The following is a 15,294-nucleotide window of genomic DNA, read 5'->3' on the forward strand; positions in this document are numbered from 1 at the left end:
CAGCTAAAGGTACAATTTAAAGTCTATTTTTATATTAGGAGTTCAGTAAGTAGCTTTTTTTGGCTGGATTCCATACGTATTAGTGATGAGATGAACACATTTGTGTGGCTTTCTTTGGAAGCACCATCCATCTCTTCTTGGGAAGAGTATAAACTGGGAATCCTGATCCCAAATTTACCAACCTCACAGGGCTTTGTGCTTATTCAGTGACACATAGTTGAAAAAAACTGTGAAAAGCATAAAGCATTTTAGGAATTGGGCAAGTTTAGGAAAGAATGTCAATATTGACCAAATAACTTACAGATGATTGGGTTTCTTTGGTTTGTCAGTAACTTTCTCAACCTGTTTTATCCAGATGATGCTTTCCTATCTTAAACATTGATTCCACCATGTACTTACATCATTAATTTTTCTGGAGGAGGGAAAATGTGTGTCTGCATATACATAACGTGTGTCCCTGGTCAGAATTTGGGAGGTTTGTGAAATATTGGAAAGACATGGAGTTTTCATCTGAATGACCCAATTGGGCTGAGAATGTAATATGAGGAAGGAAGAGTGAGAGATGTCCAAAAAGATTTTCACTCATACCATGATGGAGGACAGAAATGCCACCGGCTATGGGAAATGCCTATTGATATCTCCCTTTCTGAAGCCTTACAGAATTGTGATCTTTTCTCATCATATAGTTGTCTTGCCTTTTTTTTTTTAAGATTTTATTTATTTATTCATGAGAGACACACAGAGACAGAGAGAGAGAGAGAGAGAGAGAGGCAGAAGGAGAAGCAGGCTCCATGCAGGGAGCCCAACGTGGGACTCGATCCTGGGACTTCAGGATCACACCCTGGGCTGAAGGTGGTGCTAAACTGCTGCACCACCTGACTGCTCAGTTGTCTTGCTTATATGTGGATTTGTCCTGTTTCCATTGCCATGTTTTCACATCCTCTTAACCAAAAATGCTATCCTCTATTCCCCAGAACCTGTCATTTAGGACATAGGCCATGTCTTTTCTTCTTTATAAATGTGTCCTCAATTAATTCAGCTCACCTTAATGCATTTCCTTTACACAACTGAGTTATATCACGGTTTTAATTAAACTGCCTTATGGTATAATACCAGACAGACCTGTAAATTATGGAGGCAGCAATGGGGGAAACCTTGGGAGGTTATCAAGTTTAAAATCGCATTTCACTTGAGAGGAAGCTGCAATCTAAAAGCTGGAGCCCTCAAAGTTTACACATATTTCTAGCTTGACAGAGCTAAGGAAAGAATCAGGTCCCTTGATCCCAGCCTGAGGCTCCTTCCACTCTAACACTTAGTCTTAACTCTTGCTCTGACAGAAGCCTGCTGTGTGGCCTTGGGCAGTTCATGTGACCTCTCTTTGCCTTGGTTTTCTTGTTTAAAAAAATGAGGCTAATATAAATCTGACTCTTTCCATCTCAGATATGCTTTGTGGATCAGAGGAGACATATGAATTCACATTTATGTGACTAGACCTAAAACCACTTTGATAAAATTGTGTCTAAAGGTAATAGATTGCTCTGTTGAGATGGCCATGGACCAACCTTATGTGAAGTCAATATTGGTTGACAATAATGACATTGATAATGTGGCAGAGATGTTTGTGTGTATGTCATCCTGGGGCTAGCGAAGCTCCAGGAAGGATTAAAGCTTTAAAATTGGAGTGAGGGCAAAGTAAAAAAAAAAAAATTAAAAAGAAAATTTAAAAAAGAACCAGAATATGAACCTGAACACCCCAAAATGTCTCCCTAAAGACCTGAGGAATAGGTGAGTGAGATTGCATTAAGGGGAAGTGTGGGGACTTGTAAAACAATAGCCAATATGTGGTAGATTAAACATCTGCTGCAGCCATAAATTGAGTCCCACTTGGAAAGAGCCATATTCCCTCTAGAAATAACATTGTTCATAAGAACGTAATATACAGTACAACCATGGTAAAAAGAATTCACATTAACCCATTAATTTAAAGAGTTTCGATCTCATTTTTATTTATATTTAAGCTTTTAATTCTGGGATAATTAGTCATTACTAGTATTTAATGACTGGCTTGCTAATTGTGTTTCCCAGGATGGAGCGGAGAGCAGTTAACACACTCACAAAGTGGTCATTTACTATGTTAATGATCAAATTCTCTGGGATTATGACTATTACAAGATATAATTAACAGTTGATAACCATTATTTTTGTTTTGTTTTGTTTTTTTCTTTTTAGCGGAAAGGAAAAAGGAACTATCCTTTAGCTTCAGACAGAAACAATGAATGCTAGCCTCTCCGGTATTTCTCCTATCAGGAAGAACAGCTTCTGAGGCAAGTTTTGCTTTCTTAATCATTATTAGGGCTGAGCAAAGTAAATGCTGGTTCTGGCTGGCTGAACAAATAGGCTCTGTCTTCTCATTAGAGTGTTGTGTGGGGCTCATTCCTGGACAATACAACCTCTTGACTGCTGGAAAGCTTCCTATCGGTTCTTATTTGGTAAAAATAAAAGAATTAAGGATGGTGCTGTTCAGGCTTGGGCAGAATTTAGCTCATGGAAAAACTTCTTGGCCTCATAAAAGTTTGCAAAACTTGTCAGTGAAATTTGTCCTCTTCGCATGCAAGCCCTTTCTTCACCACATGAGGTATCGTAGGCACCTCATTCTCTCTTTTCTCTCAGAAGCCTCTTTCTAGAGTGAAGCTGATGAACATCAGATGTGAATGACCCATCACTAAAGCTTTTAAACCAGTGATGAAGACTTAGTGGAGGAATTGGCTTCTCACCTTTGGCCCTGGAGACCAGCACTCACCTTGCTAGGGATGAGGGCAGTATAGGTGGGAAGGTGTGGCTTCCTTCTGGGGCATCATGCTCAGGTTAGGACCCCACTGCACACAGGAATTCTTCTATTAGCCCATTGGGGTTCTATCACCTAGAATTGCTTTAGGCTTTCTTAAAACAGTTTTTTACGGAGTATACAGTAAAATGAGAGGAAATGAGATAGTTATTTTTAAGATGTCATGATCTTTATTTAAACACAAGTATTAGTCTTATGGTTTTAAGTTTTCCTAAAGAAAAATCTTTCCATATGGAAAAATAAGTATTTCCAGGAAGTGGAAGTCTGATTAGAAATTCCCTATGAGAGCTGAAATTAAGATAGAAAATATATTAGACTTAGAAAATTAATGTATAATTTTAAATTTATGAAGTATATAAAATACATAATGTAGCATAACCTATATAACACATAAAATGTATAATGAAGGAGACTCTTTGTTTGACGTTGAGCACACACACATGGTTTGCCAACTCTGACCCAGGCATTGCTCTGGGACTGTGGTTATAGCAGGAACACAGCACTGGCACACCTCTCTCATGGTACAGTGCAGGGGATCAGTATCAAGCCATGATGGACAAAGAAGCACTGGGTTTTAGAGAGAGTCTGTGGGTGTGGGAGGGAGGGGTAAACTAGTCCAGGGTCCAGAGAAAGATTTCTGGGGGAAATGAGGTCCCAGCCACAAGGTGAGCCAACTTTCTCTAAAAAAGTAAAAAAAAAAAAAAAAAAAAAAAAAAAAAAAAGGTAAAAAAGTAAAGATACTTGAACTCTGAAGGAAAGCAGGGTGTCTACCAAGCAGCCATCCAGTGGCACTTTTCCAACAGAAACAGAGGGTCACAGTATAGCCAGATGCTAGAAATAAGCTTAAAAGTGATTGCCCACATTGGAGAAATGGTGGGAAAAGGAAAGCAAAGATATATTTGAGTCATAAAACTACTGTACTCATGTAGTGTGAAAATTAAGGCACAATTCTGAAATATCTGACACTCAGTAGGGAAGGCTTTCATGCAATATACTTACTACTGGAAGAGGGAGGTTCTTGTTGCTAGTCTCTCCTTGATGCCATCAGAGAAGGACTGATGAACATTGCATTACGTCATTCATGGCTGTGAGCTTTTGGTAGGGTAACGGGGGGACCCTTCTGAATTTCATACATTGTAAAGAACATAATGGTTGATGGAAAATGGCCAAGTTCTTTCTTGTGAGACTTATTACCAGAAGTCTTTCCTGTCCTGGAATTTATTTTTTTAGCCCATTATTTTAAATAGCAACTTTTGCAAAAATTTTCACTAATAGCTATGCATTTATTTATTCCTAGGGCATGCTTTATATAGCTTTCTGCAGGACATTTTAAGAAAAATGTGTGTATGTGTGTGTGTGTTTTGGTGGGGGGTTGATGGGGTGCTATCTTAGTGTTTTAACCTCATGTGCTTGGATATTGCATGCTCTGACACCTAATTATCTGACATTTGAAAATAGCTTTTATTTATTGGGCCATAAAATAGTGAAAGGGTCAACTGTGGTACCCAATTAAGCAAATCTTTTGCTTTGGTCAGCTGAAGGGAATGGAACATTTATTTTTCTTCTATTATAGCTTCTTTTCAACAGTTTGTTGACAAGTGGTTTAAGTAATCTGATGAGATATACATGTTTTTTTGATAGAGAAAAGACACTTTTAGAAACTTTTAAGAAGTAAGCATAATTGGATTTTCTTACATTTCTGTAGTTCTATATATTCTATATTACATGGCTATGCTTTTTACTGCCTTTGTTGTGAGTTAATTCCATACTAGGCTGACTATATAATATGCAAGATGCTGGGATAATGTAAGCTGCTCTTAATAATTGATCACAGGGATCCCTGGGTGGCGCAGCGGTTTGGCGCCTGCCTTTGGCCCGGGGCTGATCCTGGAGACCCGGGATCGAATCCCACATCGGGCTCCCGGTGCATGGAGCCTGCTTCTCCCTCTGCCTGTGTCTCTGCCTCTCTGTCTCTCTCTGTGTGACTATCATGAATAAATAAATAAAATCTTTAAAAAAAAAAAATTGATCACAATTCATTTTAAATTAGTGAATTCATTTAAATGTATTAATTGGGCCATTACTTAAACATAGTTGATTTCAAATTTTATTGGGAATAAAGTAACATAAGAATTGGCCCTGATAATTTTGGCATCTCCATAACTTAGGACAAGAAATGGCCCATTTTCTCTCTCCTTCTATTGTAGCCTCCTAATTTCTCTAATTACCTCAGTAGAAAGATCAACGTGGTGTTGAGTTGTTGCAAATAAATGAGGGGGTTGAACTGTAGCATTGTGTAGCCCGGGGAAACTGCATTTTCTCATGTGGCAAGGGGATACCAATTGTTAGAGTTCAGGATAATGCAAAAATACGTGACCAGCACAAGAGAGAAGTCTACATTTCTTTAAGAAGATCTGTGTGTGACCCAACCTCCACTGGCCTCCGATTACCCCAACTTTTGCAATTCCTCTTGCTCTGTATTAATAAGGCATCTACTGTGTTATTCGTTATTTAGATTATATGGGATGGTCTCTATTTTCCCCCCTGCATGAACTCTTTAAGAATAAGTATCATTTAAAAATATTTTCTTCCATCTCTTACAGTTAGGCTCAGTTAAAGGTAGGCAAAGATAGTGGCCAAATCGAATAATCAGCCTGTTCTGGCAATAGAACCAGCTCTGGATGCTCCCAGCAATAGCAGGCATTGACTCTTTAGTTGTTGGATGGTGGATGTGTCCAGGAAGTGCTTGAATTAGGGCTAGAGTAGCCAAGAACAATTGACAATTTTCTAATCAGTTTGAAAGTATTTCAGTATCTTAGGTAGGCTTTTTACCCCAGATATGGGAATGCATTATTGTTGCTAGATCTCAGATGTCTTAGACTTTTGCCTGTGATCATGTCTTCTTTTGATATCCAAGACATCATGACACAATCTTCCATCCCTCAAGCCTACAAAGACTCCGTCTTTGATCACATTCTTCCCCCTACATGTCTTTGGACATGTCCTGGATGGCTGATGGGTTTGGTCTTGTAGATACCTCCAGGTTTTGGTGCCCTCCCACAGGCAGCCATTGGCTTCAGACTGCTGTATACTATTCTTCTGTAATCATCTCTACTCCTGGAAAACCACCTCTCCTCAGACAGCTGCTACTGCTACTCCTGCTGCACCTCTTTACTTAAGGTATAGTCCAGTACTCACTCATAATTCCGCACAGTAATGACTGAGGACAGATTCTAGTGCTTATAAGACTTTGCAGAAACTTAGAGGAAAAATGGAAAAACTAAAATCTGGAAAATAGAATTCTTTCCAAACTTTTGGCTACAGATCTCCTCATTAGAATCTCCAGTGGGTCCCTTATCTCTGACTTGTTGTACAGAACAACCACATTAAATAGGTAGCTTTTGAGTAAAGTTCTCAGAACCTAGAACTCAATTGTCTAAGGCCCATAGGGACCACTGGCACACATCTCTCATGGTACAGTGCAGGGGATCAGTATCAAGCCATAATGGACAAAGTAACTTTCTGGAATTTGGAGCTCTTCTTCTTCTCCTCCAGGGTTGGCATGTCTGCCTCCTTCATTGACCTCTTCCTGACAACTCTAATTTTCCAGCTACCTCAATGTCCCAAGTCAGGAACTCTTTCTTGTGGATTACCCCACAAGCAGGATGCTAGCAGTTCACTCCAGGTTACCCTGAGAACAGCCCTGTCAGCCCTTTTTACACCTTTTCTCCAGCATGGAAAGAAGAGGATGAAGACTGAATGCACCTTTTGCCTTATTATGGCCTCTCCCAGTTTCTTATTAGTAAATATTGAACAAGAGCAGAAGTGTGCATGTCTTGAGAGAGAATAGTAACTTTTGTTACTATTAACAAAGTGGAGTCTAAATCCTGATCTGGGGGAAATTTTAGCAGATAATGTCATTTGCATAATTCTATAAAATTCTTCCCATTTTACAGCACTCTAATAACTAGAACATATAATAGGAGTCTGAAGTACCTGTATTCACATCCCTTCATAGCCTTCAGTTATTCTCCAAAATAAGAGGAAGACTGTAATCTTAGATGGGAATAACTAAAACCATCCATCAGATTGATCCCAACGGAAAAAAATGGCCTATTTATATTCACTAAAATGACTATCTTTCTCAGCATCTAAACCACCACTCCAACAAAAATTATAGTTTCACTCTTTACCAGGTATTTTGTGATATTGATGAATTTTATTTGTATTTAAAGGAAGAACTTCAGAGGAAGTTACTATTAGAAATGTCTCCTTGAGTACACAGAACATGAAATTATGGTGTCTGGGGGATACAGATGGCCTCCAGGAGTGAAAATGTCAAAGAGCCATGGAGGCTGTAGAGCCATGATAGGGCAATTGTAAATAGGTAATATCAGGCTCTCTGTGTGTAGGTAGTGTGGCAAGCCTGGGCTGTTTTATTACCCATGATGTATTTTATCACATGTATTAGGATGATATTGACAGATATTAACCTCGGGTTCCTATTCTTGAATTGCTTTAATTCCTTCTATCTCTTGGGCAGCAAGGACAGCTTTCTGTAGGCACTGTCCTTGGGGGTATGGCAGATATGGCAGAAATAAGGAATAAGGTCAGCTCTGACTTTATAGAGCCCACAACAGAAACCACAGTATGGAAGTTAAAGCTTTCATTTGCAAGAAACAGGATTTTTGAAACTTAAAAAATAAATATGGAGTTTTGAAAGAGCTCTTTTTTGTAGGACTAAATAGAGTGTGTGCTTTTACTAAAAGCTAAAGAAACAGGCAAAGAGAAATTAAAAATTATGTATTGGTGCTTTAAGTTTCTGTCTAGAAGTAACATAAAAATGTTTCTATTCACATCCCATTGGCCACAGCAAGTCATATGATCTTATGAAATGAGCATAATTTTGCAGAATTATATACATCATAATATCCACATATTATGTTTTATAATAAGCTTGATCTAAGATTGAATGCAATCCAAATCCTAGAAAGTTACTTTGTGAATCTCAGTAAACTGATTATTATTATTTTTTAAAGATTTTATTTGCTTATTCATGAGAGACACAGAGAGAGAGAGAGGCTGAGACATAGGCAGAGGGAGAAGCAGGCTCTATGCAGGGAGCCTGATGCGGGACTCAATCCCGGACCCCAGGATCATGACCTGAGCCAAAGGCAGAAGCTCAACCACTGAGCCACCCAGGTGCCTCCAGCAAACTGATTCTAAAGTTAATATGGAGAGGTGAAAAACATTCAATAGCCAAGACAATGTTGGAGAACAATAGGAAGGACTGCTACCACTTGCCCTCAAGACTTATAAAGCAACAATAATCAAGACAGTGTGGTATTGGCAAAAGAATTGACAAATAGATCAGTGGAACAGAATAGAGATCCTAGAAATAGACCCACAGAAATATAGTCAATGGAAATTTGACAAATAAGCAAAGGTGGTACAATAGAGAAAAGAGAGTCTCCTTAAGAAGTCATACTGGAAAAACAGCATCTCATGAAAAAAAAAAAAAAAAAAAAAGAAGACCCAGAGTCTAAACTCTTCACAAAGAAGTGGATCACAGGCCTAAAGTAAAACAACATTGTAAAATTGTACATTGTAAAATGCTACAACAGCTAAACAAACTTGGGTGTGGCAATGGCATTTTAGATACAACACCGATGGCCTGATCCACGAAAGAAATAACTGATAAGCTGAACTTCATTAAAAATTCCTACTGTACCAAAAACACTGTGAAGAGAATAAAGACAAGCCACTCAGTGGCAGAAAATATATGCCAAAGACCTCTTTGTTAAAGGATCATTATCTAAACTATTACAAAGAACCATTGGAACTCAACAACAAAAAAAATAACAACCTGATTAAAAAATGAGCCAAAGACTTTACTAGCCGCCTCACCAGAGAAGATAGACTGATGGCAAATATGCATATGGGAAGATGCTCCATAGCCTAGGTCATCAGAGAAATGCAAATTAGAACAATGAGCTACTACTCTACACCTATCAGAATGGCCAAGACTACTGACAACGTCAAATGCTAGTGAAGATATGGATCAGGGAAAGGACTGCCATTCACTACCGGTGGGAAAGTAAAATAGCACCACCACATTAGAAGACAGTTGGGCTGTTTGTTACCAAACTGTGCATACTCTTACTACATTATTCAGCGACTGCTTTCCTTATTATTTACCCAGAGGAATGAAAAATAGTTATGTCAACAACAGAAATAGGTACATAGATGTTTATAGTAGTTTTATTCGTTGAATGCCAAAATTGGGAAGCAACCAAGATGTCCTCAGAAGATGAATGGATAGCCCAGACAATGGAGGATTACTCAGCACTGAAAAAGAAAGCTATCCGTTCATGAAAAGATAAGGAAGAACTTTAAGTTCATATTACTAAGGGCAGGGAACCTATCTGAAAAGGCTACATACTTAATGATTCCAACTCTATGACATTCTGGAAAAAGAAAAATGATGGAGACAGTCAAACGATGCATGGGTATCAAAAGTTGAGGGGAAGAAGAGAGGCAGAACACAAAGTTTTAGGGCAGTGAAAATACTCTGTATGGTACTGATGGTGGATATGTATCATTACGAATTGGCCAAAGTCTATAGAATGTGCAACAGGAAGAATGAACCATAATGTTTCACTAGGGACTTAGGATGCTAATGATGTGTCAATATAGGTTCATCAGTTGTCACAAATGTCCCACTATGGTGTGTGTGTGGGGGTTGTTGATAATGAGGAAAGCTGTGCATGTGTAGGAAAAAGTAATATATGTGGGATCTGTGTTTTCTGCTCAGTGATACTATAAAATTAAAACTGCTCAGAAAACCAAATTTATTTAAAAAATAATTTTAGGGAGGCCTGGCTGGTTCTGTCAGTTAAGGATCTGCCTTCAGCTCAGGTCATAATCGCAGGGTCCTGGAATCGAGCCCTATATCAGGCTTCATGCTCAGTGGGGAGTCTGCTTCTCTCCCTCCCTTGATTGTGTGTGCACTTGCTCTTTTTTTTTTTTCTCAAATAAGTAAATAAAATCTTCAAAAAAGATACTTTTAAATGATCCTCCATAGAGAACAGAATGGAGATGTCCTCACTGATTACTTGATTCCCCTTATGCTTAGCTCAACACTTATGTAACTCAGTTGCAGTGCTTCATATGTGTGTTCTGTGCCTGACTTGACCTGTGAGAGCTGATGCAACCACAACCTGCGAGAGTCCCTCTGCAGAGAAATTTCTGGCTGGAACCATATCCAGTCAGCTTCTATTTTTTTCTTTAGTCAAGAAGAAAACAACCTGACGAGAGGAGGAAAAAAAGCACAAAGTCAAAATGACAGGCAAGGAATGAAAGAATCAGGCCAGTAGTGATGTATGAAATGTCCTACTTTTGATTTTCCATGTAGGAAGCACTTAAAATTGATTTTCAATATTTTCATCAATATTCTTAGCCACTACTGTCTATTTCCTGTGACAGGATGGATGTCCCATCTCATTTTAGTCTCCCTACTCTTTTTTCCCCCCCCTCTTTTCCTGAATGGTTAACACTGTCTGTCCTTTAAGTACATTTAAATTCCCTTTAAATGCAGTCTAAAAAGTAGCCAGTTTTACTGCTACAAAAGATAGGAAAATGCCTAAGGATGGCTGAGTTTAGCACTCAATATAACATGGATCTTTGAATTTTGGACCTGGGTAAAATGTGAAATGACATTTCACAGAAGGAAAAAGCTATTTTTACCTTAGTGTTTTAAAGATGGACCTTTGGAAGAATTGTTGCTGTGTCCCAGGGCTTCCCAGCTGTGGCCTGGAATCCTGTCAGATTAGAGACCCACCTGCTGGAAACCTTTCAGGAAGTCAAGCAACCACTCCCTGGGGTCTTCCTAATTGCCCGACTCCCCATCTGGGCTGGTAACTCAGTTGGATGCATTGGGTATGACAAATTCAGTGGAGCTGACTAGACCAATGCCATGGACTTGATTTTCTTGTTGTCTCAAAGAAAAGCAATTCCTAAGTCCTTATCTACTAAATTAAAAATAAGTACTAGTGGCCTGAGGTCAACAAACTAACACAGTGGGGCTAGAGCTGTCCGGACTATCGTTTCCCCCTCTCTTTGGTAATACGGTGAATGTTTCAGTATACATTGTGAGGTCAGGGTTGTCTTTTCTATATTTAAGCATTAGTTTCAGTTTAATAGGATGAGAGATAGAAAAAGAATTTGCAACAAGGTTTGTCTCATGTCATCTGTACAGTTTATCAATGGCTAATATCACTGAGCTGTCCATCGCTTTGTGGTCTTGATCACTAAATGCAGTTGGTAATGGTCAGTCAGATTTCTCACTGGACAGTGCTAGCCAAAGAATGTTCTCCTCTGGGTGGCACTGGTTGGGTCATACATGTCATCAGGACTGCAGACTGTAGGTTGTACCTTCTCTTACTTCATTAGCAGGAGATGGGTTTTGGTTAGACAGGCTTATATAACTCTCCCAGAGCATGACCTTACTCTATACCAACTTTTAGTCAACATTTCAGAGATGCTCCTTTGGAAACTCTTAGGCCTTGAGAAGTGGTACAATCTATATATCAGTGTTACTTTCTTTAATGATTGTAGTATGGTATTTCTCCATGTTTTGACATTCTTATCTGTACCATGAGTGATTAGATTCTGAACCTAGGGTAGGTACAATGCAGCCATGCCGCCAGTTTCCTCCCATCACTTCCTTTGAAACTCTCATGACAGGAGATACTTATTACATACTAATTTGCATTGGCAAGGAGGGCTTTGCTGACTCATTTGTCTTCCCTCATGTTACATTCCTCTCTGTGACCCATGACCTCTTGTATCTGTGACCTGGATTTACTGCTACACAGTATTATGGCAAAGCCTTTTGTCTTAAGGGTTAGGTTCATTTCTCTGGAAGCGAAGGTTACTTTTGAGAGCTGTTCACCAATATGTTTGCTTTATATACTAGAAAAAACAATATTCTGTGGTTGTAAAACTTCTGGACATAACTAGATCATTTAAAGGTTTTTGTAGTTGGCCGTTATGAGAATCAGTCAAAGGAATATTAATGCCCTGTCCTGTGCAAGAGTGCATTAGGTTAGTGAGTCAAGAGTAAAATATAGTAGTTTAGGAATCAAGGAGTCTAGTATTTTCTGGATCTATCACAAACTTCTTTGTATCTTACATATCTAATCTGCCTGATGCATAGAATAATTAAAAAAATAAGATGTTTGGGCAGCCCTAGTGGCTCAGTGGTTTAGCGCCTGCCTTCGGCCCAGGGCGTGATCCTGGAGACCCGGGATCGAGTCCCACGTCGGGATCCCTGCATGGAGCCTGCTTCTCCCTCTGCCTGTGTCTCTGCCTTTCTCTCTCTCTTTCTCTGTCTCTCAAGAATAAATAAATAAAATCTTAAAAAAAAAAATAAGATGTTGAACTTCTCAGCTATTCTTCCTTTTTTTTCAGGTATCTTTCTTAAAAAGATTCAAAGTACTCTGTAAATGTGAGGAATGATTATGTTTGCATCTTGTCTCACTGGCAGATCTACCACCAAAGCCTATCTGATGTCACTAGCACTTTGTCCTCAGCAAGTGGTCTTCTGCAAAGCAGTGACTGCACATACTCCATTGCCTTGGGCCTCGTGAGGAGAGAGAAAGAACCTATGGATGCTAGAAATACCAGTCCATATTCTTCTCCTATTTTCATTAAAAGGAGTAAGAGTTTCAAAACAAAGCTTCTATACAAGCTGTTAGGTGATTTGATAATATAATATAATAATTGTTGTATAGTTTAACCTAATTTCACTTGCTTAAATAATGTTGCGGGGGGGGGGGGGGTAAAGTATGAAAGTGTCAAGTTGGAGTGTGAAGGTAAAAAGAGAAAACAAGAGGCCCTAGCTTGTAGAATCATTTACTTGCCAAAACTTCTAAAATTCCTGTAAGACCTTTCATATCTCCAGAGAATCCTGAATCCAGTAGAATTTCAAAGTTTTGATGGACTTTAAAAAGTGTCTGTCAGCTCTTCAGAGGGACCAGTCTCTACAAATGTGATGTCCAATCAGAGAGCTTACTAGCCACATGTGGCTATTCAAATTAGAATTTAAAACTCAGTTCCTCAGTTGCACTAGTGATATTTCAAGTGCTCAGGAGACACAAGTGGTTAGTGGCTACAGAACTGGACAGAGAGTTTTATTGGACAGTGTTCTAGAGAATGTGAGAATCAGAGCCTTCACTCAGGTAAGCGCACATTAGATGAGTGTGCAATACTTTCTCTGGAAATACTTATTTTCCTTTGATAGATTGATTTCCAGGAAAAAAATTATTTATATGTGTACAATGTATGTGTATATATTTATTTGCTGCTCAGGTATTTGTGATTATATAACATGGCAAAAAATGTTTCCTCATCAAATTGATAATAGAAAAGGAATGGTGTTGATGTTAATGGAATGCTTCCTATGTGTTAGACATTGTGTGCTAGGCATATTAAAAAACTCACAAAAAGTCACCCTACTTTAGATACAGCAGACCTAAGAGAGATGTTTTACAGTTATCTCTGTTTTTACAGAGGGGGAGAAGACCCAGGTCCTACAATTAACAAGTGAAAGAATAAACTCAAATACAGCTTTGTTGTCTGACACCAAAGTTAGTCCTCCCAACCATTACATACACACACAGAGCTAATGTGTCTTAAAATAAATATTATTTTCATTAGAGCTTGCCAGACCCTAAGCATGAAATAATAGATTTGCTTTTACATGACTTATATGGACTTAAGAACTAGAACTAGAAAAGAACTGCTATCAAAGCAAGAATTGAACAAAATTTGCCATGATTAAAACTCCTTTTTCCATTTGGAAAATCCTCCCTTCAGGACAAGATGAGAAACATTCAGTGTAAAATGCATGTAGATTAATACAGTCTTCAAAGAGACTGGAGCAAAAAAGATGTAAAAGGGAAAACAGAAAAAAAAAATTCAGTCATTTGCTCTTATTTCCTGGTTGTGAGGAGCTTCCCTGTACTTGTCATGCACAGCTTGAGAAATTCAGTTCTTAAATAAACCAACTGGGATACATGGGGAAGAAAGGCCAGCACATCTCAGATATGTGTACAGACTCACTCAATTTCAAATGATTAAATGGCTGAGATGCAAAGAAGAGAGAGGCATGTAGCTACTGAAGCCTGTTTTCACAATAATGAAAGATCCTTTCACCATAAGATGTCAGGCATAGCTCACCAAGAGAGACATATTTCTGCAGACTTTTAAGAATCTGAGTATAGCTGTTTGATGGCTCAGAAGTCATCTTGGGTGTGGGGGACGGGCAGTAGAAGCATAATGGTTTAACAACCCTGGGTCTGGAGCCACACCGACAGGGGTTTGAATCCCAACCCCACTACATGCTAGTTGTGTGGATTTGAATGAGTGACTCAGCTCCTCAAAGCTTTGGTCTTTCCCCTCCAAAGATGGAGACTACAATTTCCACATCACAAGGTGGTGTAGGAATCAATTGAGATGCTTACATGTAAAACATTTTGTACCTTGGCTATGTAGAATACTCACAGCTATTTATTATTACTACTACTATTATCATCAGCAAGTCCTTTTTACTGAGACTGAATTGCCTCATTTAGCTATATAAAACCTGTTTATCTTATTTTTCCCTCAAGATTCATAAAAAACAAACTTACTCTAGGACAGTCAACACTTGAATCAGATCTAGGTCTCAACCATTCCTCGTGTGACAAGATTCTCTAATGTGATACTATATAACATAGTACTTGTACTCTTCTGCATGAATAATAATTAATGTTCATTTTAAAAATGTAACTCAGAAAATGGAGTCTTGCATTTCAGACCCAGTGTGACAGTGTCCGAGTACAATGGGATCATTACTTCCTAGAATTTAGATTCAGCACATTTGTTAAAAAGTACTTTGTTTCCTTCAAAAGTCCACTAAAAGGATTTTCCCATTAAGATAGACGGAACATACATGTTTTTCTTTATTTCTCCCAGTAAATAGGAATAAAAGTCTTGAACATTATGGGTAGCGTAAGGAGAGAAGTTAGACAAGCTAGGAAATTGGGGACTCAAAGAAAATAAGGTGAGTTACCTGGTGTTTCTTTTTGGGATTTCATTTATCTCATATTGGGTCCCAGAGAAGCTGAAAACCCATTAATGGGTACAGAGCATAAAAAGCCTAAATAAAAGCCTTGCTCTTGTTAAAGACCAGGATGACAGTGAGAGACCTCTCCTCCATAGCCTTAATCTGATTGGGCTGCCCTGACAAAATATAAGCTGGGTGCTTAAATAACAAAAATATGTTTCTTACAGTCTGGAAGCTGGAAGTCTGAGACCAACATACCAGCATGGTCTGGTTCTGGTAAGAGCTCATCCTGGTTTGCAGAGAGCTGGTGCCTTGTTGTGTTGTCACATGGTGGAGAAAT

General features: G+C 38.7%; 1 protein-coding gene across 4 annotated transcripts in view; it reads left to right on the forward strand.

The window, feature by feature from the left end:
- Positions 1-15,294, forward strand: part of LOC144315680 (uncharacterized) — a 471,692-nt gene that overhangs the window by 99,852 nt on the left and 356,546 nt on the right. The window contains exons 4-5 of one of the 4 annotated variants that reach the window (XR_013381455.1): positions 2,230-2,324; positions 12,393-15,230. Coding sequence is in view for 1 of the 4 variants with exons in the window: in XM_077900604.1 (XP_077756730.1) it covers positions 2,230-2,276 (47 nt within the window). In the remaining 3 variants the exon portion in view is untranslated. Of the gene's footprint in view, positions 1-2,229; positions 2,329-12,392; positions 15,231-15,294 lie in introns of those variants that run through there. The other 3 variants (XR_013381456.1, XM_077900604.1, XR_013381454.1) reach the window with 3 other exon arrangements.

This window comes from Canis aureus, chromosome 6, assembly GCF_053574225.1.
Source record: "Canis aureus isolate CA01 chromosome 6, VMU_Caureus_v.1.0, whole genome shotgun sequence".
Classification (NCBI taxonomy): Eukaryota; Metazoa; Chordata; class Mammalia; order Carnivora; family Canidae; genus Canis; species Canis aureus.